The sequence below is a fragment of the Oncorhynchus mykiss genome, chromosome 9 (assembly GCF_013265735.2).
Source record: "Oncorhynchus mykiss isolate Arlee chromosome 9, USDA_OmykA_1.1, whole genome shotgun sequence".
Lineage (NCBI taxonomy): Eukaryota > Metazoa > Chordata > Actinopteri > Salmoniformes > Salmonidae > Oncorhynchus > Oncorhynchus mykiss.
Genome location: NC_048573.1, coordinates 55,744,891 through 55,768,832, shown reverse-complemented (window position 1 = coordinate 55,768,832; position 23,942 = coordinate 55,744,891). Strand labels below are relative to the sequence as shown.

Here is a 23,942-nt window from a genome sequence, read left to right as displayed (position 1 = left end):
GATTTTGGGGGGGGGTTTGTATCATTTGATTTACACAACATGCCTACCGCTTTGAAGATGCAAAATATTTTTTATTGTGAAACAAACAAGAAATAAGACAAAAAAAACTGAAAACTTGAGCATGCACAACTATTCACCCCCCCCCCCCCCCCCAAAAGTCAATACTTTGTCAAGCCAACTTTTACAACAATTACAGCTGCAAGTTTCTTGGGGGATGTCTCTATAAGCTTGGCACATCTAGCCACTGGGATTTTTGCCATTCTTTAAGGTAAAACTGCTCCAGCTTCTTCAAGTTGGATGGGTTCTGCTGGTGTAGAGCAATCTTTAAGTCATACCACAGATTCTCAATTGGATTGAGGTCTGGGCTTTGACTAAGCCATTCCAAGACATTTAAATGTTTCCCCTTAAACCACTCGAGTGTTACTTTAGCAGTATGCTTAGGGTCATTGCCCTGCTGGAAGGTGAACCTCTGTCCCAGTCTCAAATATCTGGAAGACTGAAACAGGTTTCCCTCAAGACTTTCCCTGTATTTAGCGCCATCCATCATTCCTTCAATTCTGACCAGTTTCCCAGTCCATACCGATGAAAAACATCCCCACAGCATGAGGCTGCCACCACCATGCTTCACTGTGGGAATGGTGTTCTCGGGATGATGAGAGGTGTTGGGTTTGCGCCAGACATAGAGTTTTCCTTGAAAGACCAAAAAGCTCAATTTTAGTCTCATCTGACCAGAGTACCTTCTTCCATATATTTGGGGAGTCTCCCACATGCCTTTTGGTGAACACCAAATATTTTTTTCTTTTAGCAATGTCTTTTTTATGGCCACTTGTCCGTAAAGCCCAGCTCTGTGGAGTGTACGGCTTATTTTATTTATTTATTCACCTTTATTTAACCAGGTAGGTTAGTTGAGAACAAGTTCTCATTTGCAACTGCAACCTGGCCGAGATAAAGCGTAGCAATTCAACACATACAACAACACAGATTTACACGTGGAATAAACAAAACATACAGTTAATAATACAGTAGAACAAAAGAAAACAAAAAGTCTATATACAGTGAGTGCAAATGAGGTAAGTTAAGGAAATAAATAGGCCATGGTGGCGAAGTAATTACAATATAGCAATTAAACACTGGAATGGTAGATCGGCAGAAGATGAATGTGCAGGTAGAGATACTGGGGTGTAAAGGAGCAAAATAAATAAATAAATACCAGTATGGGGATGAGGTAGGTAGATGGGCTGTTTACAGATAAGCTAAGTACAGGTGCAGTGATCTGTAAACTGCTCTGACAGCTGGTGCTTAAAGCTAGTGAGGGGGATTTGAGTCTCCAGCTTCAGAGATTTTTGCAATTCGTTCCAGTCATGGGCAGCAGAGAACTGGAAGGAAAAGCCAACCAAAGGAGGAATTGGCTTTGGGGGTGACCAGTGAGATATACCTGCTGGAGCGCATGCTACGAGTGGGTGCTGCTATGGTGACCAGTGAGCTGAGATAAGGCGGGGCTTTAACTAGCAGAGACTTGTAGATAACCTGTAGCCAGTGGGTTTGGTGACGAGTATGAAGCGAGGGCCAACCAACGAGAGCGTACAGGTCGCAATGGTGGGTAGTGTATGGGGCTTTGGTAACAAAACGGATGGCACTGTGATAGACTGCATCCAGTTTGTTGAGTAGAGTGTTGGAGGCTATTTTATAGATGACATCACCGAAGTCGAGGATTGGTAGGATGGTCCGTTTTACGAGGGTATGTTTGGCAGCATGAGTGAAGGATGCTTTGTTGCGATATAGGAAGCAGATTCTAGATTTAATTTAGGATTGAAAGTGGTACTATGGACAGATACTCCAATCTCCGCTGTGGAGCTGTGTAGCTCCTTCAGGGTTATCTTTGGTCTCTTTGTTGCCTCTCTGATTAATGCCCTCCTTGCCTGGTCCATGTGTTTTGGTGGGTGGCCCTCTCTTGGCAGGTTTGTTGTGGTGCCATATTATTTCATGTTTTTAATAATGGATTTGATGGTGCTCCGTGGGATGTTCAAAGTTTCTGATATTTTTCATAACCCATCCCTGATCTGTACTTCTCCACAACTTTGTCCCTGTCCTGTTTGGAGAGCTCCTTGGTCTTCATGGTGCTGCTTGCTTGGTGATGCCCCTTGCTTAGTGGTGTTGCAGACTCTGGGGCCTTTCAGAACAGGTGTATACAGTGCCTTGCGAAAGTTTTCGGCCCATTTGAACTTTGCGACCTTTTGCCACATTTCAGGCTTCAAACATAAAGATATAAAACTGTATTTTTTTGTGAAGAATCAACAAGTGGGACACAATCATGAAGTGGAACGACATTTATTGGGTATTTCAAACTTTTTTAACAAATCAAAAACCGGAAAATTGGGCGTGCAAAATTATTCAGCCCCCTTAAGTTAATACTTTTTAGCGCCACCTTTTGCAGCGAATACAGCTGTAAGTCGCTTGGGGTATGTCTCTATCAGTTTTGCACATCGAGAGACTGAAATTTTTTCCCATTCCTCCTTGCAAAACAGCTCGAGCTCAGTGAGGTTGGATGGAGAGCATTTGTGAACAGCAGTTTTCAGTTCTTTCCACAGATTCTCGATTGGATTCAGGTCTGGACTTTGACTTGGCCATTCTAACACCTGGATATGTTTATTTTTGTAGATTTTGCTTTATGTTTTGGATCATTGTCTTGTTGGAAGACAAATCTCCGTCCCAGTCTCAGGTCTTTTGCAGACTCCATCAGGTTTTCTTCCAGAATGGTCCTGTATTTGGCTCCATCCATCTTCCCATCAATTTTAACCATCTTCCCTGTCCCTGCTGAAGAAAAGCAGGCCCAAACCATGATGCTGCCACCACCATGTTTGACAGTGGGGATGGTGTGTTCAGGGTGATGAACTGTGTTGCTTTTACGCCAAACGTAACGTTTTGCATTGTTGCCAAAAAGTTAAATTTTGGTTTCATCTGACCAGAGCACCTTCTTCCACATGTTTGGTGTTTCTCCCAGGTGGCTTGTGGCAAACTTTAAACAACACTTTTTATGGATATCTTTAAGAAATGGCTTTCTTCTTGCCACTCTTCCATAAAGGCCAGATTTGTGCAATATACGACTGATTGTTGTCCTATGGACAGAGTCTCCCACCTCAGCTGTAGATCTCTGCAGTTCATCCAGAGTGATCATGGGCCTCTTGGCTGCATCTCTGATCAGTCTTCTCCTTGTATGAGCTGAAAGTTTAGAGGGACGGCCAAGTCTTGGTAGATTTGCAGTGGTCTGATACTCCTTCCATTTCAATATTATCGCTTGCACAGTGCTCCTTGGGATGTTTAAAGCTTGGGAAATCTTTTTTTATCCAAATCCGGCTTTAAACTTCTTCACAACAGTATCTTGGACCTGCCTGGTGTGTTCCTTGTTCTTCATGATGCTCTCTGCGCTTTTAACGGACCTCTGAGACTATCACAGTGCAGGTGCATTTATACGGAGACTTGATTACACACAGGTGGATTGTATTTATCATCATTAGTCATTTAGGTCAACATTGGATCATTCAGAGATCCTCACTGAACTTCTGGAGAGAGTTTGCTGCACTGAAAGTAAAGGGGCTGAATAATTTTGCACGCCCAATTTTTCAGTTTTTGATTTGTTAAAAAAGTTTTAAATATCCAATAAATGTCGTTCCACTTCATGATTGTGTCCCACTTGTTGTTGATTCTTCACAAAAAAATACAGTTTTATATCTTTATGTTTGAAGCCTGAAATGTGGCAAAAGGTCGCAAAGTTCAAGGGGGCCGAATACTTTCGCAAGGCACTGTATATACTGAGATCATGTGACACTTAGATTGCACACATGTGAACTTTACGTAACTAATTATGTGACTTCTGAAGGTAATTGGTTGCACCAGATCTTAGTTAGGGGCTTCATAGCAAAGGGGGTGAATACATATGCACGCACCACTTTTCTGTTTTGCTTTTTGAAACAAGTCATATTTTCATTTCACTTCACGGATTTAGACTATTTTGTGTCTGTTCATTACATGAAATCCAAATAAAAATCAATTCAAATTACAGGTTGTAATGAAACAATATAGGAAAAATTCCAAGGGGGTGAATACTTTCGCAAGCCACTGTACACGTGTATATGTAAATACGTATTTTCTCTACAATGTCAGGTTACTTTTCTGTGTAATGAATGTTGAAAAATCTGCAGTTATCCTGTTAAAAAGTAGACAAGCTGAAACTGGACATATGAACTTATATAGTAGCTCATCAGTATACACCATAGGTACTGCCATACAAGATATTTTCAAATGTACTGAAACTGAAATTATAGATGTCTGAATTGACTGAGCAGCAAGGAATTCCTAAGGGAGGCACTCAAATCTGCCGGACTCAATCTCACGCACATATGTGGGTAGCAAGGACCCTGTTATCTCCCCAACACATGAAAACAGGAAACAAGAAATACAGTTTTTATGTCTTGACTGGGAAGACATTTTGGGCAAGAATAAATGAACTGTTACATTCAGCCAGCAGGGGAATAGCCTGGTAGCGCCAAGCCCCATACCAAGCCCCAGCCCTAACCCAGCACCAGACCAAGCCCCAGCCCTAGATCAAGCCCCAGACCAGCCCTAGCACCACACCCAGACCAGCCCCAGACCAGCCCTAGCACCACACCCAGACCAGCCCCAGACCAGCCCTAGCACCACACCCAGACCAGCCCCAGACAAGCCCTAGCCCAGTCCCAGCCCTAACCCCAGCCCAGCCCTAGCCCAGTCCCAGACCAGCCCTAGCACCACACCCAGACCAGCCCAAGCCCCAGACCAGCTACAACATCCCCTATGAGCCTCTCCAACTCCCTAACTCACCCAGGTAACACCTGATCCATTGATGAAAGGAATGGGAAGCTGATGTCTTCCTAATGAGGGTGATAAAGCTAACTGCACCCCAGGCCTAACACGTTTAAGGAGTTGGCTGGCCAGGGCAGTATTTATGAAAGTACTGAGGGTCTCCTGTAAGCAAACTTGGCAAATACACTCAAGAATGTATGTTTAATACCATATTTTCTCTTTGTGACTTTTAGTGTAATCAAAAGAGAACCATTGCACTCTCCCAGAAGTTTGTCTGGTGCGTAAAACCCCCAAATGGCTATTAGTGTAGCCTTTGCCACTGAAACATAACATTTCAATACGCTGAGAATGGTAATGCTGAGGATGAGTTAGGATTATTGTCCAATAACTCGGCCGACTGGCTTCTTCCTTTTCCCTATTAGCACACACTGTTGTAACAATAGCAATAATAATACGACCTGCTGTTGTTCCCAATGTCTTTTCTAGAATAATGGAAAAATGACAGGCAGTGAGTGATCTGTTGCGTGAAGTGAGTTTGTAGATGTATGGCAGCTTTAATCTCTCTGTCCAAATGTAGCTCATCTGGAAGCAATAAAACCAATATTATTCACATGAAAAATGTAACATCAATGGGGTACTTCATCGAGAGAGAGAGAGAGAGAGAGAGAGAGAGAGAGAGCAAGAGAGAGAGAGAGAGAGCAAGAGAGAGAGCAAGAGAGAGAGAGAGAGAGAGAGAGAGAGAGAGAAAGAGAGAGAGAGCAAGAGAGAGAGAGAGAGAGAGAGAGCAAGAGAGAGAGAGAGCGGGAGAGAGAGAGCAAGAGAGAGAGAGAGAGAGAGAGAAAGAGAGAGAAAGAGAGAGAGAGAGAGAGAGAGAGAGAGAGAGAGAGAGAAAGAGAGAGAGAGAGAGAGAGAGAGAGAGAGAGAGAGAGAAAGAGAGAGAGAGAGAGAGAGAGAGAGAGATAGAGAGAGAGAGAGAGAGAGAGAGAAAGAGAGAGAGAGAGAGAGAGAGAGAGAGAGAGAGAGAGAGAGAGTAAAATTAGCCTGGTTAGGCAGTGCTATCTGCCTGGTCCTGATGATGTGTCTCTGACAGACAGCGAGGCAGACAGACCCTTACCTTTGAAACACACAATCCAGCCATTTGCTACACTCAAATAACACTGTGCTTATGAAACCTAAACATTGACAGTGCACTAGGCCATATTGATCTCATAAACCAGGCTTCCAAGATCCCTACATCAGACTGAAACTAGATCCTGTAGTGACATCACTGGTCACTGTCCCAGACCTCAAGACAATAGAGCTCGCTAGCTTGTAGTCCTAAAACCCAGAAATAAGTTACCTCTGGTTTGTTCAGCCATCCCTATGGATAAGAATTATGGTGAATGTATAGGGTTTTGGAATAAACACCGAAAATAAGGTCTGAGGTTAACACAGGCTTATACCCTTTTGTTCTATGAGATAACATCAGTCAGTTAACATGACCTTTATGAATCATGAAGCCTTTATGTGCTTTTTATCATTACATAACTTCTTCAAAATTCACAAAAGTTGACATCAGCTGATGAAGATTATCTCCTAGAACAAAATGTATAAGATCTCCTAAGCCTGGGTTCACCACACAACTTATTTTCGGTGTTTATCCAAAAACCCTCCAAAAAACACCATTTAATCTTAGAAAACCTTTTAAAATGGAAGGACTTGCACCGTGTCATTCAAAACGGCATTCATTTTCCCCATAGGCTTTGTCCAACGAACCATGGCGGAGTAAGTACCTACAAAAAGACGCCATTACTAATTATCTCTATACAAAAGACTACACCATGTGGACACGAGCAAAATATTGGAGAGAGAGCAGAGAAGAAAAGAGAAAACACTTGGGTAACGGCTCACACACCCACACTGCAGCCAGCAGAGCACACAGAGAGCAAACAGAGGGCAGACAGAGAGCAGACTGGGAGGAATCAGAGAGCAGACAGACAGCAGACAGAGAGCAGACTGGGAGCAGACAGAGAGCAGACAGAGAGCAGAATGGGAGCAGACAGAGAGCAGACTGAGAGCAGACTGGGAGCAGACAGAGCGCAGACAGAGATCAGACAGAGAGCAGACAGAGATCAGACAGAGAGCAGACTGGGAGTAGACAGAGAGCAGACTGGGAGCAGACAGAGAGCAGACTGAGAGCAGACAGAGAGCAGACTGGGAGCAGACAGAGAGCAGACTGGGAGCAGACAGCGAGCAGACAGAGAGCAGACAGAGAGCAGACAGAGTTCAGACAGAGATCAGACAGAGAGCAGACAGAGATCAGACAGAGAGCAGACAGAGATCAGACAGAGAGCAGACTGGGAGCAGACAGAGAGCAGACTGGGGGCAGACCGAGAGCAGACAGAGATCAGACAGAGAGCAGACAGATAACAGACAGAGAGCAGACTGGGAGCAGACAGAGAGCAGACAGAGAGCAGAGAGAGAGCAGACAGAGAGCAGACTGGGAGCAGACAGAGAGCAGACAGAGATCAGACAGAGATCATACAGAGAGCAGACTGGGAGCAGAAAGAGAGCAGACAGAGAGCAGACAGAGTTCAGACAGAGATCAGACAGAGAGCAGACAGAGATCAGACAGAGAGCAGACAGAGATCAGACAGAGAGCAGACTGGGAGCAGACAGAGAGCAGACTGGGAGCAGACCGAGAGCAGACAGAGATCCGACAGAGAGCAGACAGAGATCAGACAGAGAGCAGACTGGGAGCAGACAGAGAGCAGACAGAGAGCAGACAGAGAGCAGACTGGGAGCAGACAGAGATCAGACTGGGAGCAGACAGAGAGCAGACAGAGATCAGACAGAGATCATACAGAGAGCAGACTGGGAGCAGACAGAGAGCAGACTGGGAGCAGACAGAGAGCAGAGAGAGATCAGACAGAGAGAAGACAGAGGGCAGACAGAGAGCAGACTGGGAGCAGACCGAGAGCAGACAGACATCAGACAGAGAGCAGACAGAGATCAGACAGAGAGCAGACTGGGGGCAGACAGAGAGCAGACAGAGAGCAGACAGAGAGCAGACAGAGAGCAGACTGGGAGCAGACAGAGAGCAGACAGAGAGCAGACAGAGAGCAGACTGGGAGCAGACAAAGAGCTGACAGAGAGCAGACTGGGAGCAGACAGAGAGCAGACTGGGAACAGACAGAGAGCAGACAGAGAGCAGACAGAGAGCAGACAGAGAGCAGACAGAGAGCAGACTGGGAGCAGACAGAGGGCAGAAAGAGAGCAGACAGAGAGCAGACTGGGAGCAGACAGAGAGCAGACAGAGATCAGACAGAGAGCAGACAGAGAGCAGACAGAGATCAGACTGGGAGCAGACAAAGAGCTGACAGAGAGCAGACTGGGAGCAGACAGAGGGCAGACTGGGAGCAGACAGAGAGCAGACTGGGAGCAGACAGAGAGCAGACAGAGAGCAGACAGAGAGCAGACTGGGAGCAGACAGAGAGCAGACAGAGAGCAGACAGAGATCAGACAGAGTTCAGACAGAGATCAGACAGAGAGCAGACAGAGATCAGACAGAGAGCAGACAGAGATCATACAGAGACCAGACTGGGAGCAGACAGAGAGCAGACTGGGAGCAGATCAAGAGCAGACAGAGATCAGACAGAGAGCAGACAGAGATCAGACAGAGAGCAGACTGGGAGCAGACAGAGAGCAGACAGAGAGCAGACAGAGAGCAGACAGAGAGCAGACTGGGAGCAGACAGAGATCAGACTGGGAGCAGACAGAGATCAGACAGAGATCATACAGAGAGCAGACTGGGAGCAGACAGAGAGCAGACTGGGAGCAGACAGAGAGCAGAGAGAGATCAGACAGAGAGAAGACAGAGGCAGACAGAGAGCAGACTGGGAGCAGACCGAGAGCAGACAGACATCAGACAGAGAGCAGACAGAGATCAGACAGAGAGCAGACTGGGAGCAGACAAAGAGCAGACAGAGAGCAGACAGAGAGCAGACAGAGAGCAGACTGGGAGCAGACAGAGAGCAGACAGAGTTCAGACAGAGATCAGACAGAGAGCAGACAGAGATCAGACAGAGAGCAGACAGAGATCATACAGAGAGCAGACTGGGAGCAGACAGAGAGCAGACTGGGAGCAGACCGAGAGCAGACAGAGATCAGACAGAGAGCAGACAGAGCGCAGACAGAGAGCAGACTGGGAGCAGACAGAGAGCAGACAGAGAGCAGACAGAGAGCAGACAGAGAGCAGACTGGGAGCAGACAGAGAGCAGACTGGGAGCAGACAGAGAGCAGACAGAGATCAGACAGAGAGAAGACAGAGGGCAGACAGAGAGCAGACTGGGAGCAGACCGAGAGCAGACAGACATCAGACAGAGAGCAGACAGAGATCAGACAGAGAGCAGACTGGGAGCAGACAAAGAGCAGACAGAGAGCAGACAGAGAGCAGACAGAGAGCAGACTTGGAGCAGACAGAGAGCAGACAGAGAGCAGACAGAGTGCAGACTGGGAGCAGACAAAGAGCTGACAGAGAGCAGACTGAGAGCAGACAGAGAGCAGACTGGGAACAGACAGAGAGCAGGCTGGGAGCAGACAGAGAGTAGACAGGGAGCAGACAGAGATCCGACAGATAGCAGACTGGGAGCAGACAGAGAGCAGACAGAGAGCAGACTGGGAGCAGACAGAGAGCAGACATAGAGCAAACTCTGAGCAGACAGAGAGCAGAATGGGAGCAGACAGAGAGCAGACAGGGAGCAGACAGAGATCCGACAGATAGCAGACTGGGAGCAGACAGAGAGCAGACAGAGCGCAGACTGGGAGCAGACAGAGAGCAGACATAGAGCAAACTCTGAGCAGACAGAGAGCAGAATGGGAGCAGACAGAGAGCAGACTAGGAGCAGACAGAGAGCAGACAGAGAGCAGACAGAGATCAGACAGAGAGCAGACAGAGAGCAGACAGAGGTCAGACAGAGAGCAGACTGGGAGCAGACAGAGGGCAGACAGAGAGCAGACAGAGAGCAGACTGGGAGCAGACAGAGAGCAGACAGAGATCAGACTGGGAGCAGACAAAGAGCTGACCGAGAGCAGACTGGGAGCAGACAGAGGGCAGACTGGGAGCAGACAGAGAGCAGACTGGGAGCAGACAGAGAGCAGACAGAGAGCAGACAGAGAGCAGACTGGGAGCAGACAGAGCGCAGACAGAGAGCAGACAGAGAGCAGACAGAGTTCAGACAGAGATCAGACAGAGAGCAGACAGAGACCAGACAGAGAGCAGACAGAGATCATACAGAGACCAGACTGGGAGCAGACAGAGAGCAGACTGGGAGCAGATGAAGAGCAGACAGAGAACAGACAGAGAGCAGACAGAGATCAGACAGAGAGCAGACTGGGAGCAGACAGAGAGCAGACAGAGAGCAGACAGAGAGCAGACAGAGAGCAGACTGGGAGCAGACAGAGATCAGACTGGGAGCAGACAGAGAGCAGACAGAGAGCAGACAGAGATCATACAGAGAGCAGACTGGGAGCAGACAGAGAGCAGACTGGGAGCAGACAGAGAGCAGAGAGAGATCAGACAGAGAGAAGACAGAGGCAGACAGAGAGCAGACTGGGAGCAGACCGAGAGCAGACAGACATCAGACAGAGAGCAGACAGAGATCAGACAGAGAGCAGACTGGGAGCAGACAAAGAGCAGACAGAGAGCAGACAGAGAGCAGACAGAGAGCAGACTGGGAGCAGACAGAGAGCAGACAGAGAGCAGACAGAGTTCAGACAGAGATCAGCCAGAGAGCAGACAGAGATCAGACAGAGAGCAGACAGAGATCATACAGAGAGCAGACTGGGAGCAGACAGAGAGCAGACTGGGAGCAGACCGAGAGCAGACAGAGAGCAGACAGAGAGCAGACAGAGGCAGACAGAGAGCAGACTGGGAGCAGACAGAGAGCAGACAGAGAGCAGACAGAGAGCAGACTGGGAGCAGACAGAGATCAGACTGGGAGCAGACAGAGAGCAGACAGAGATCAGACAGAGATCATACAGAGAGCAGACTGGGAGCAGACAGAGAGCAGATTGGGAGCAGACAGAGAGCAGAGAGAGATCAGACAGAGAGAAGACAGAGGGCAGACAGAGAGCAGACTGGGAGCAGACCGAGAGCAGACAGACATCAGACAGAGAGCAGACAGAGATCAGACAGAGAGCAGACTGGGAGAAGACAAAGAGCAGACAGAGAGCAGACAGAGAGCAGACAGAGAGCAGACTGGGAGCAGACAGAGAGCAGACAGAGAGCAGACAGAGGGCAGACTGGGAGCAGACAAAGAGCTGACAGAGAGCAGACTGGGAGCAGACAGAGAGCAGACTGGGAACAGACAGAGAGCAGACTGGGAGCAGACAGAGTGTAGACAGGGAGCAGACAGAGATCCGACAGATAGCAGACTGGGAGCAGACAGAGAGCAGACAGAGAGCAGACTGGGAGCAGACAGAGAGCAGACAGAGAGCAGACAGAGAGCAGACAGAGAGCAGACAGAGAGCAGACTGGGAGCAGTCAGGGAGCAGACAGAGAGCAGACTGGGAGCAGTCAGGGAGCAGACATAGAGCAGACTGGGAGCAGACAGAGATCAGACAGAGAGCAGACTGGGAGCAGTCAGGGAGCAGACATAGAGCAGACTGGGAGCAGACAGAGATCAGACAGAGAGCAGACAGAGAGCAGACAGAGAGCAGAATGGGAGCAGACAGAGAGCATACAGAGAGCAGACTGGGAGCAGACAGAGAGCAGAATGGGAGCAGACAGAGAGCATACAGAGAGCAGACTGGGAGCAGACAGAGGGCAGACTGGGAGCAGACAGAGAGCAGACAGAGAGCAGACTGGGAGCAGACAGAGAGCAGACTGGGAGCAGACAGAGAGCAGACAGATTTCAGACTGGGAGCAGACTGGGAGCAGACAGAGAGCAGACAGAGAGCAGACTGGGAGCAGGCAGAGAGCAGACAAAGAGCTGACAGAGAGCAGACAGAGAGCAGACAGAGAGCAGACTGGGAGCAGACTGGGAGCAGACAGAGAGCAGACAGAGAGCAGACAGAGAGCAGACTGTGAGCAGACTGGTAGCAGACAGAGAGCAGACAGAGAGCAGACTGGGAGCAGACTGGGAGCAGACAGAGAGCAGACTGGGGGCAGACAGAGAGCAGACAGAGATCAGACAGAGAGCAGACTGGGAGCAGACAGAGAGCAGACTGGGGGCAGACAGAGAGCAGACTGGGAGCAGACAGAGAGCAGACTGGGAGCAGACAGAGAGCAGACTGGGAGCAGACAGAGATCAGACAGAGAGCAGACTGGGAGCAGACAGAGAGCAGACTGGGAGCAGACAGAGAGCAGACTGGGAGCAGCCTGCGCAGACTGGGAGCAGACAGAGAGCAGACTGGGAGCAGGCAGAGAGCAGACAGATATCAGACAGAGAGCAGACTGGGAGCAGACAGAGAGCAGACTGGGAGCAGACAGAGAGCAGACAGAGAGCAGACAGAGAGCAGACTGGGAGCAGACAGAGAGCAGACAGAGAGCAGACAGAGAGCAGACAGAGAGCAGACAGAGAGCAGACTGGGAGCAGTCAGGGAGCAGACAGAGAGCAGACTGGGAGCAGTCAGGGAGCAGACATAGAGCAGACTGGGAGCAGACAGAGATCAGACAGAGAGCAGACTGGGAGCAGTCAGGGAGCAGACATAGAGCAGACTGGGAGCAGACAGAGATCAGACAGAGAGCAGACAGAGAGCAGACAGAGAGCAGAATGGGAGCAGACAGAGAGCATACAGAGAGCAGACTGGGAGCAGACAGAGAGCAGAATGGGAGCAGACAGAGAGCATACAGAGAGCAGACTGGGAGCAGACAGAGGGCAGACTGGGAGCAGACAGAGAGCAGACAGAGAGCAGACTGGGAGCAGACAGAGAGCAGACTGGGAGCAGACAGAGAGCAGACAGATTTCAGACTGGGAGCAGACTGGGAGCAGACAGAGAGCAGACAGAGAGCAGACTGGGAGCAGGCAGAGAGCAGACAAAGAGCTGACAGAGAGCAGACAGAGAGCAGACAGAGAGCAGACTGGGAGCAGACTGGGAGCAGACAGAGAGCAGACAGAGAGCAGACAGAGAGCAGACTGTGAGCAGACTGGTAGCAGACAGAGAGCAGACAGAGAGCAGACTGGGAGCAGACTGGGAGCAGACAGAGAGCAGACTGGGGGCAGACAGAGAGCAGACAGAGATCAGACAGAGAGCAGACTGGGAGCAGACAGAGAGCAGACTGGGGGCAGACAGAGAGCAGACTGGGAGCAGACAGAGAGCAGACTGGGAGCAGACAGAGAGCAGACTGGGAGCAGACAGAGATCAGACAGAGAGCAGACTGGGAGCAGACAGAGAGCAGACTGGGAGCAGACAGAGAGCAGACTGGGAGCAGCCTGCGCAGACTGGGAGCAGACAGAGAGCAGACTGGGAGCAGGCAGAGAGCAGACAGATATCAGACAGAGAGCAGACTGGGAGCAGACAGAGAGCAGACTGGGAGCAGACAGAGAGCAGACAGAGAGCAGACAGAGAGCAGACTGGGAGCAGACAGAGAGCAGACAATGGCTGCAGGTGTAGATAATCTTCCTCACTGTGACTTCACCTTCCCTGAGACCTCAAGGACTGTCGTACTCAAATCATAGAGGCTAGTTTTTTTCTGTTTTAGTGGTACTGAACAATAGAGTAAAACAGCATTCAAGGTTTCCCTTGTGAAAGAGACCTTGGGTTTCCTTATTCAGGTGGATGATTCAGTGGAAATAATCTTGTTATTTATGAATTTACATGCAACCCAAACTAAAAGCATGATAGTGTACTTATCAGTCATGTTATTGGGAGCAGTCATTATTTTTCTTCCTCTACAGGTATGTCTATGTATGACTATGATAAGATTGGCTCTCCACCTTCCATTCTCTGACACATCCATCCCAATCCCACAGGAATTCTCCATAAACAAGTCTTGTTCCTGCTCCTGGCTACACATTTAATAGTTTATTTTCTCTCAGCCACCCCAAGGCCATTCATACCACTGGCAGTCATGTTTCAAAAAAGCTGTCAGACTGCCAGATAAGATCAGTCTCATTTGAAAAGGACAGAAAATAACAACACACAGCTTTCCTCACAGCTCAGGTGTTTTCTAAGCACTCATACTGTTACCTTTGTTCACCTTTGCTGCAGGGCAGGCCTGTTAGGGCGGATCCTGCTGTCAAAGACCCGGTTTGATTCCCTATCATATCAGATCAGTCACAGAAGACATACCTGCAGGCCAGCAGTATTGCTACAGTTGTGATGTGTCCGAAATGGCACCCTATTCCCTATATAGTGCACTACTTTGACCAGAGTTCTATGGGCCATATGGGCCCTGATCAAAAGAAGTACACTATATATGGAATAGGGTGCAATTTAAGATGCAGACTACAGCCCTTCACTTGTAGTAAAACTTAAACAAGGCTTAATGAAAATGCACCATCTCAAGTGTAAATGATACTTCCCCTGAATGGGACCATAATGAGGTCATGACCCCAGCAGTTTAATAGGTACCTTCAGGTCAGAGAGCAGGACTAATGAGCTCGTACTGGTATCTTCTCCTGCACCATAAGTCTGGAGCAGTCCCTTCGCTGGAATGCTTGTGTGTGTATGTGTATGTATGTGTGTATGCGTGTGTGTGCGTGTTGAGGATGCAAGGCTAACCTTTAGGCCTTTGGATGCAGGTGTGCTGGTTGTCGCTCAGAAAGAATCCTTCTCTGCAGCGGCACTCGTAACTGCCCATCATGTTGACACAGATCTGCTGACATCCACCATTCCCCTCTGAACACTCATCCACATCTGCAATGAAACAGGAAGTGAACAATCATTACAATCATAGAAAACAAATGGGTCCAGGAAGGAGGAGAAGGAGATAAATCAGTATGGTCAACTGGAGTAAGGGATCTACTCTGCAGTTATTTTTTTGCACCCAGTCAGTTAGATTTGACTGAATTCAACTAGATATGATGATATACTGTAACAGCGACATAACAAAATGAAAGATTATTGTCATGGAAGCATTGACACAGGAGAACACAGTTGTTCATTGTAATTTCTGGGAAATGACGAGCAAAATAACATGCATATTAATGCAACTGCACCAGGGGAGTGGTTTAGTGGTTTCAGCAGTGTAGACTGCAGAGGTCACAACATGAGGGGAGATATGAGACATGGTCAAGAGAAACCAGGAGGGGGTTGTCTAAAGGCGTCTGAAGAGTTGATGTCTCAGTTCACAGTTATCTTGCGTGGCAGAAGACGGAGCGGAGGGCTCACAGTTTGAAAGCCTCCAACTGTGCAGCACTAAGCCTGAGCAGCACACTCCCCCGGCAACTGTGGTAACCTGATCCACCTGGGGCAGAATACCTGTCGATGACGAGCCTCTGTCAGCCTCTCCAATGAAGGAATGCCACGAGAGAGGGGAGGGAGGCGGGAGGAGAGGGGAGAGGGAGAGAAAAGAGGGAGAAGAAAGGGAGGGGAAGGTGAGGGAGGGAGGGGAGAGGGAGGGGAGAGGGAGGAGGGGGTAGAGAGGGGAGGAGAGGGAGGTGAGCCACTTGAAGCCTACTGAAGTGCAGCACACAGCAGCAGTCTGTACAGAGGTATCTCCGGGGGCTATGCTTTGCCACAGGGCATAGCGCCTTAGACTAATGAGTAGGTTCTAACACAGTAGGTGCTGACATAGCATTTAATCCCACTGAGACTTCATTGTGCCTCTTACTCTTTATAAGATATTACTAGAAGTGTTCTGAGACTACACCCAATCAGTGGTAACAACTAACAACTTGTTAAAAACGTCCGAGCTCACAGGTCACTACATAGGGTATTGGACCAAAGTGCAACCAGATGTAAGCTCTTTTATATTTTTAGCTTCAAGCCACCATTTTATGGTGCGGAATAAATACTCAACAGTATCAAATTAGTGACCTCTGGGGCCATCCACTAATCTTAGAAAATCTTATAAAATGGAAGGTCTTGCACAGTGTCATACAATATTACATACAGTATATTTTTATTTAACCTTTATTTAACCAGGAAGTCCCATTGAGGTCAGAAGACCTCTTTCCCAAGGAAAGACCTCTCTCCGTCATTAGATGTTAGTAATGTTACTAGCCAGCCCAGCATCCCCTTTACGTGACAGTGCCTTGACTCTAGGCCTCCTCCTCCCCTGGAGACCTGTGCTCTGTTCCTGGAACCCTATCCATCCCCATGCTCGACACATCAATAATCTGCTGTATACACAAGGCTTTTTTTAATAAACTGTCATGTGAAACTAATTTTCTGCCTATTTTTCCAGTCTGAGAAGGCCTCTGGATGAAGTTTCCTTTCTGGGGGATTCTCAGCCCAGCATAGTTAGAAATTAAACTTCACTCTGTCCTCCTCTCTTTCACACACAGACGCACACACACATGCATAGACACACACACACACACACACACAAACACACACACATACACCTCAAACTCCTGAGTGATGTCAAAGTGGAACCTGACTAGACAGAAACCTCTGGGGCAGCTAAGTGGGTTAGTGGCATGTGACCCTCCTGACCACAAGTCTAGTCCTCTGTTCTCACACTCCATCAGCACCGATGCCTCCCTCCTCTCAAAACAATGTCATCATGTCACTCAGGCCCACTGGGAAAACCTGAGCACAACTGCCATCCAGGTGACGTGTCTGTCCCTGCATCCTTGAAAAGAGATGCTAAATACACTTAGTGTTATAAGGACAGACTGGAGGGTCTATGAAGGTTAAAGAAGTTGGAGTCATTTCGTGCTGGAGTAATGTGCTCCATTTAAGCAGAGCTGCAATCCACCCCAGCCTCAGTGCAGCTGCTTTGGCTTTGACTTTGAGTCTTTCTCCACAGTGAGAGAGAGGGAGAGTGGCAGCGGTGACACCTTTCAGTTTAGCTGCAAGGAACCTGCAGCTGCACCTTTGCAGATAAACTGTAAAGCCAAACACCAACCCCCATGAAACATACGCCCAAATACACACACCAACACAAGTGGGCTCACACACAAGTATGAGTGTACACGAGAGCATGCACACATACACACACACACACACACACACACACACACACACACAAACACACACAGAAATACACTCATGAGACATGCAAAAATGCACACCAAATACGCAGTCAGCCTCAAAAAGGAAATATCTTTCCAAACCCCCAGTGCATTAATGATGGCTTAATTTCCTGATTCCCTCATCCCTTCAAATGTGGCATCACATGTCAGTAGATCTCTCCTGTTAAAATAGCTCCAATAATTGCCCGTGTTTTGTGCTGGGCAAGGCTGGCATCCAAAGCAAATATTTCCAAGTGGAAAGGGATTCTGGCATGACCAGGAGAAGTGCTCATTTATTTGGATTTAAAACGTTAACAACAAAAATATCTGTAGAGGATGGAATAACGTCTTAATGAAGTCAAAAGGGCTGCCTCAGTTCAGAAAAATGAGACATCTCTCCATTCTATCCCTCGATTCGCTGCGAGGAGGAGAGGGGGAAATGGGAAGATTAAGAGATTGGTTGTGTTTGCGGAGGCCATGTCCACTGGTTTCTCAGATAGCCTTGACTGTATATATAACATTTGGCCTTGTGCTGAGCTTCGGAGCCGTGTAAACATGGCGATTGAGTTACAGAACCTCCTCAAGACGTATTTTGGAGACGCGTTCGTCTTTTTTCTAAAAGGGTTCAGTGACTCTCTGGGCATTTATTGCTGACCCAGCAGCAGAGTTTTGAGGAGAAAAATAGAAAACTATGTGTATCTCCTCCTCAGTGCTGAACAAGATTTGTGTTTCAACAGACACAACCGGCAGACAGACAGACAGGAAGGCAGGCAGGCAGGCTGGCAGGCAGACACAGGCAGACAGACAGAAGTCTTTGTGGTCCAGACCAGAGCAGACATCCCAGAGAAATGAGGAGGTGAGACCGAGGCCGGCCATTCACCCTATTTGTGCTTTTCATTTACAGGGGTTTAAGAAACACACGCTACCTAATAAGGCAGCAGTAAGGGCCAGTCTGAAGGCATGCTGTCGGAGCTGCTCTGGTAGGTGAAGGAGACATTATGAGGATAAACATCCCTTTGGCTTCGCTGAGCATCGGTAGATGGGAGGGAGGGAGGGAGGGAGGAGCATAGTCCCAAATTAAAACAAGATCCTTTCTCTTTTAAACAGGATTAGAGGATTTCCTCTGTCCTCTCCATTGCTGCTGGAGTCACAATGACATGACTCTTTCCACCCTCTTCACTGAACGGTGACCACGGCGCCAGGTTTGAACCGAGCCGCGTCGCTCTGAGAGTAGCACTCAGTGCACACAGACACTGGCCACGTGTAAACAAACACACAGCACTAATCAGGCACTTGTCAGCAGGAGGATGCACAAGTTGATGTGTTGCCTGAGGCCACGCGTGCTCTCTGTCGGTTAGCTGTGTGGGTAAGAAACTGAACTCAGAGCAGTGGGAGTGCTACTAGACTAGAGATACTTTGTGTTGCTTAATCAATGCACTTCCTTAGGTTAAGCCAATGTGTAGTGTTGTCTGTTCAGGTCACTTTTACTCAGGAGGATTTAAACCCTGACTAGCGTGACCACAACACACAAAAACAAACAAGGCTTTGCTTAGGCTGTATTTAGATTTGAATTCAGTGGAACAGCTTGTTGTCATACTAACACGATATAAACAAAGCTAATGCTGCTTTGATTGAAACCCAGCCTCCAACGATGCGCTCGTCGCTCAGGTAACGATTTTTGGTAAATATACACAGAGAGCCTGAACTCCCACTGTCTCACTCAGTTATCCCATAAATGAAAAATGAGCTTTGGTCATACCAAATGGTATTCCTCAGTTCCTCCAAAAGAAGTCTGGAAGTATTTTAAAAACAAACCCTGGGATGTGTGTTTGGGGTGAACAGGCTGGTGCCAAGAAGACAAGAGGCCCTGACGTCTGCAGCCTGACGGCTGGCTGTCTGCTGGGTGCTTACATCCCTAAAGACCAATCCCAGGCTTGACTTTCCCCTGCCAGTCGGCTCAGATGGAATTGTTAATGTCATGGTGAATGGGGCCGAACAATCCTGAGGGAAAGAGAGTGTTGATATCCTCTTCAGGAGCCAGCTAATACACCCAACTCATCACTCCACCCTCCATCTCCACCTCCTAAACTGTGGAAAGCCTCCATGCCCAAACCTGATCTGTGTGTGTCACAACAACAGCAAATTGATAGCACTGGGAGGGTACCTGACTAGAAAGCTCTGGGTATCTGCATTTGCAATGGAGAGATGGTGGAGGGGAGGTTTATTACTAAGAGCCTAGACTTTGTGATTTCCCCTGAATCAAACCAGAGGAGTGATAGCCTTTCCTCTTGGCCATGCTAGGAGAGTAGAGGGATTAACCAATGCATCATTATCTGGGCTCCCTCTCAGATAGCCAACAGACTGACCCACATGATGACCATAGGGGAACAGTGAGGGTAAAGTAATCTACTTATGTCCAGAAGAGAATAAAACGCTATCTGTCAAAATCTAGTCATGTTACACTACCATTTAAAGTGTAACAAAATCACTTAAAAGTGATGCATCAAAGGATGCGTGCTTCAAAGAGTGAGGATGGAGTGAATCAACGTGAGGCTCTCTGATGACTGGACTTTCCCATCAGCCCCCTGGTCAATAATACATCAGGCTGAATCCTGGCAGTTTGATTAGCCAGCCTTAGAACAAGATCCCTGGGGATTAGAGGTACAGGCTCAACCAAGCGATCACTCAAAGCTGTCACAATAGATTGGGGAGAAAACACTTAGTCAGAGGGCTGTTGCCATGGGAATGGTATTATCACATGATAGAATAAGGACATTTCATGCAGACGACTTTGGTTTGAGGTTGAAACAGAAGAACAGTGAATACTTTGACTATACAGTAGTTCATGCTCTTCATTGACAGAAGATGACTGAGGATAATCAAGTGTTACATCATTGAGGAGTTGACCCTAGGTCAGAAATAGGTTGGGTTTCAGTGTTACATCATTGAGGAGTTGATCCTAGGTCAGAAATAGGTTGAGTTTCAGTGTTACATCATTGAGGAGTTGACCCTAGGTCAGAAAGAGGTTGGGTTTCAGTGTTACATCATTGAGGAGTTGATCCTAGGTCAGAAAGAGGTTGGGTTTCAGTGTTACATCATTGAGGAGTTGATCCTAGGTCAGAAAGAGGTTGGGTTTCAGTGTTACATCATTGAGGAGTTGATCCTAGGTCAGAAAGTGGTTGGGTTTCAGTGTTACATCATTGAGGAGTTGACCCTAGTTCAGAAAGAGGTTGGGTTTCAGTGTTACATCATTGAGGAGTTGACCCTAGGTCAGAAAGAGGTTGGGTTTCAGTGTTACATCATTGAGGAGTTGACCCTAGGTCAGAAAGAGGTTGGGTTTCAGTGTTACATCATTGAGGAGTTGACCCTAGGTCAGAAAGAGGAGCTGTGTATGGCTGCATATGGTGTTGAAGAAGAACCAGAGGAAACACACTGTCCAACGAAGCAGGGAGAGACAACAGAACAAAGTAAATGCAGCCGCATAGAGAGAGAGAGAGAGAGCGGGGGAGAGAGAGAGAGCGGGAGAGAGAGAGGGGGGGGGGGAGAGAGCGAGAGAGAGGGGGGAGAGAGAGAGAGAGAGCGGGAGAGAGAGAGAGCGGGAGAGAGAGAGAGAGCGGGAGAGAGAGAGAGAGAGGAGGGAGAGAGAGAGCGAGAGAGAGGGGGGAGAGAGAGAGAGAGAGAGAGCGGGAGAGAGAGAGAGAGAGAGAGAGCGGGAGAGAGGGGGGAGAGAGAGAGAGAGAGCGGGAGAGAGAGAGAGAGCGAGAGAGAGGGGGGGAGAGAGAGAGAGAGCGGGAGAGAGAGAGAGAGAGAGAGGAGAGAGGGGGGAGAGAGAAAGAGAGAGAGAGAGCGGGAGAGAGAGAGAGCGGGAGAGAGAGAGAGAGAGAGAGAGAGAGAGAGGGGGGGGGGAGAGAGAGAGAGAGAGAGCGGGAGAGAGAGAGAGAGAGCGGGAGAGAGAGAGAGAGCGAGAGAGCGAGAGAGGGGGGGGGAGAGAGATTAAAAAAGGTCGCCGCAGGCAGACCTGGCTCTCAAGAGAAGACAGGCTATGTGCACACTGCCCACAAAATGAGGTGGAAACTGAGCTGCACTCCCTAACCTCCTGCCAAATGTATGACCATATTAGAGACACATATTTCCCCAAGATTACACAGAGCCACAATGAATTTGAAAACAAACCCAATTTTGATAAACTCCCATATCTATTGGGTGAAATACCACAGTGTGCAATAACAGCAGCAAGATTTGAGACCTGTTGACCCAGTGAAGAACAAACACCCTTGCAAATACAACCCATATTTATGTTGATTTATTTTACTTTTTAAAAAACTTTATTTGCACATCGTTAAAACACTGTATATATGATATATGATACATGATATGACATTTGAAATGTCTATATTCTTTTGGAACTTGTGTGAGTGTAATATTTGCTATTCACTTTTTATTGTTTATTTCACGTTTGTTGATCCATTTCAATTGCTTTGGCAATGTAAACATATGGACCGTACCAATGGGGTTCTAGAGAACCATGTAAAAGAAACCACATAGCTCATCAATGTGGGGACATTTGTACCTTAGTGGGGAATACTGGACACCCTGCATTTGCTTTTCATTCTTATGCGAATGTGTGTTTTGAATTGAATTCAAAGAAAAAAATAATGATCCTATAGGCTACTTTTTAAGAGCATAAAAAGTCCTTCTCTCCCAACATCATTATGCACTTGTGGTGGTAATTTAGTAAAGGCCTTTAAAAAAAGTGATTTCGCTCATAAAGAATATAATAACATTGTTTCCGCTTCACTCGTCGTAGAGATCTCGAGACATCAGTGACTACAGAGCGTACCATGAGGTAAATTATACAGCGACCCACAGAGACATCTTACTCCACATGCACAGATTCACTGTGCTGTGACATCACATTGCTTCCACCTGAATTCCTGACTTCCTGATGTCTTTGTGAGGTGTGTAGGGCTCTGCCGCCTGCCACTGCCGCCCAACATCATTAACACTGCTAGAGCCAATTACCAGGAGTCATGTGGTGCTGGCCGGTCGGTGGGGGCCAGAAGAACGTCTCGTTGGCGACTCCTGCCTAGCCCAACCTGGCCCCTGGCCTGACTAGCAAACACAGCAACCCCTGCTGGCAGAGACCAGGACCGTGTGAGAGATGGCAACAGGAGAGGAGAGGAGGGGCTAGGGCCGTCTGACAGAGGGCAACAAGAGAGGAGAGGAGGGCTAGGCCCGTGTGTGAGAGGGCAACAAGAGAGGAGAGGAGGGGCCAGGGCCATGTGACAGAGGGCAACAGGAGAGTAGAGGAGTGGCCAGGGCCATGTGACAAAGGGCAACAGGAGAGGAGAGGAGGGGCTAGAGCCGTGTGACAGAGGGCAACAGGAGAGGAGAGGAGGGGCTAGGGCCGTATGACAGAGGGCAACGGGAGAGGAGAGGAGGGGCCAGGGCCGTGTGACAGAAGGGCAACAGGAGAGGAGAGGAGGGCTAGGCCCGTGTGAAAGAGGGCAACAGGAGAGTAGAGGAGTGGCCAGGGCCATGTGACAAAGGGCAACAGGAGAGGAGAGGAGGGGCTAGAGCCGTGTGAGAGAGGGCAACAGGAGAGGAGTGGCCAGGGCCATGTGACAGAGGGCAACAGGAGAGGAGAGGAGGGGCCAGGACCATGTGAGAGAGGGCAACAGGAGAGGAGAGGAGTGCCCAGGGCCATGTGACAGAGGGCAACAGGAGAGTAGAGGAGGGGCCAGGGCCGTGTGACAGAGGGCAACAGGAGAGGAGAGGAGGGGCCAGGACCGTGTGAGAGAGGGCAACAGGAGAGGAGAGGAGTGGCCAGGGCCATGTGACAGAGGGCAACAGGAGAGGAGAGGAGGGGCCAGGGCCATGTGACAGAGGGCAACAGGAGAGTAGAGGAGTGGCCAGGGCCATGTGACAGAGGGCAACAGGAGAGGAGAGGAGGGGCTAGAGCTGTGTGACAGAGGGCAACAGGAGAGGAGAGGAGGGCTAGGTCCGTGTGAGAGAGGGCAACAGGAGAGGAGTGGAGGGCCAGGGCCGTGTGACAGAGGGCAACAGGAGAGGAGAGGAGGGACCAGGGCAGTGTGAGAGAGGGCAACAGGAGAGGAGAGGAGAGGAGAGGAGAGGAGAGGAGAGGAGAGGAGAGGAGAGGAGAGGAGAGGAGAGGAGAGGAGAGGAAGTGCCAGGGCCACGGCCATGTGAGAGAGGGCAACAGGAGAGTAGAGGAGTGAGGGAATCAAAGTCATTCCAAGCATGTGAATCATCAACCTCAGGTGTTAAACAGTCAATGTTTCTGTTGGTAAGAGGGAAAGGGACTTAGCTCTATGTGAACTTTGGAGGATCAGTTCAGGTGAATCACTCACTGATTAAAGTGATACATCTGTCCTGTCTTGTCCAGGTGTCAGTCTGTTCTCCAACCCACTAGCCAGAGCCTCAATTAGGTCTGATCTCCTTTGGGCACCAGCTGCACAGCCACTCCAGTTATAGGCCAGTAGAAGTAATCTTATTGAAGGGGTCTAAAAGCACTTAAACCTGTAGGAAATTGAGAGGTAACATGAAACCCCCACCAATGCTTCTTCCTCCCCTGTTTCTGTGGTAAGGATGAATCTCTTAGCATTCTGGAGCGGGGATGTGTAAGGTTTTCTTTCCAAGGGTAATTGCTGAGAAATAATAGGTGGCGCTCGGAGACGAGAAACCTTTTCAGCACCCTAACATGCCTTACCCACTCAAAGTAGTTCAGCGCTAATTACATGCTTTACATTTGTTAATCGTTGAATGCGTGGAAAATAAGTTACATCTGTTTCATTGAACGTGTTATTGCACTGTCTCTATGGGAGGTCAAACGATTCAAATGATTCAATGATGGTTCATCCACTTGTTATTTACATCTGTGGGGGGACTAACCACGGCTTAACACCAGTGACACCATGTGTAATGCAGAAGGACAAGGACTCATTTTATACATCTAAATCCATGAAAACCTGCAGAGAC

The 23,942-nt window shown here is 48.4% G+C and overlaps 1 protein-coding gene across 6 annotated transcripts in view; it reads right to left on the bottom strand.

Annotated features, from left to right (window-relative positions):
- LOC110532416 (signal peptide, CUB and EGF-like domain-containing protein 3) overlaps positions 1-23,942 on the bottom strand; it is a 123,469-nt gene that overhangs the window by 58,221 nt on the left and 41,306 nt on the right. For all 6 annotated transcript variants that reach the window (XM_036988363.1, XM_036988365.1, XM_036988361.1 and 3 more), the window contains exon 4: positions 14,545-14,679. In XM_036988363.1, coding sequence (XP_036844258.1) covers positions 14,545-14,679 — 135 coding nt within the window. The remainder of the gene's footprint in view (positions 1-14,544; positions 14,680-23,942) is intronic.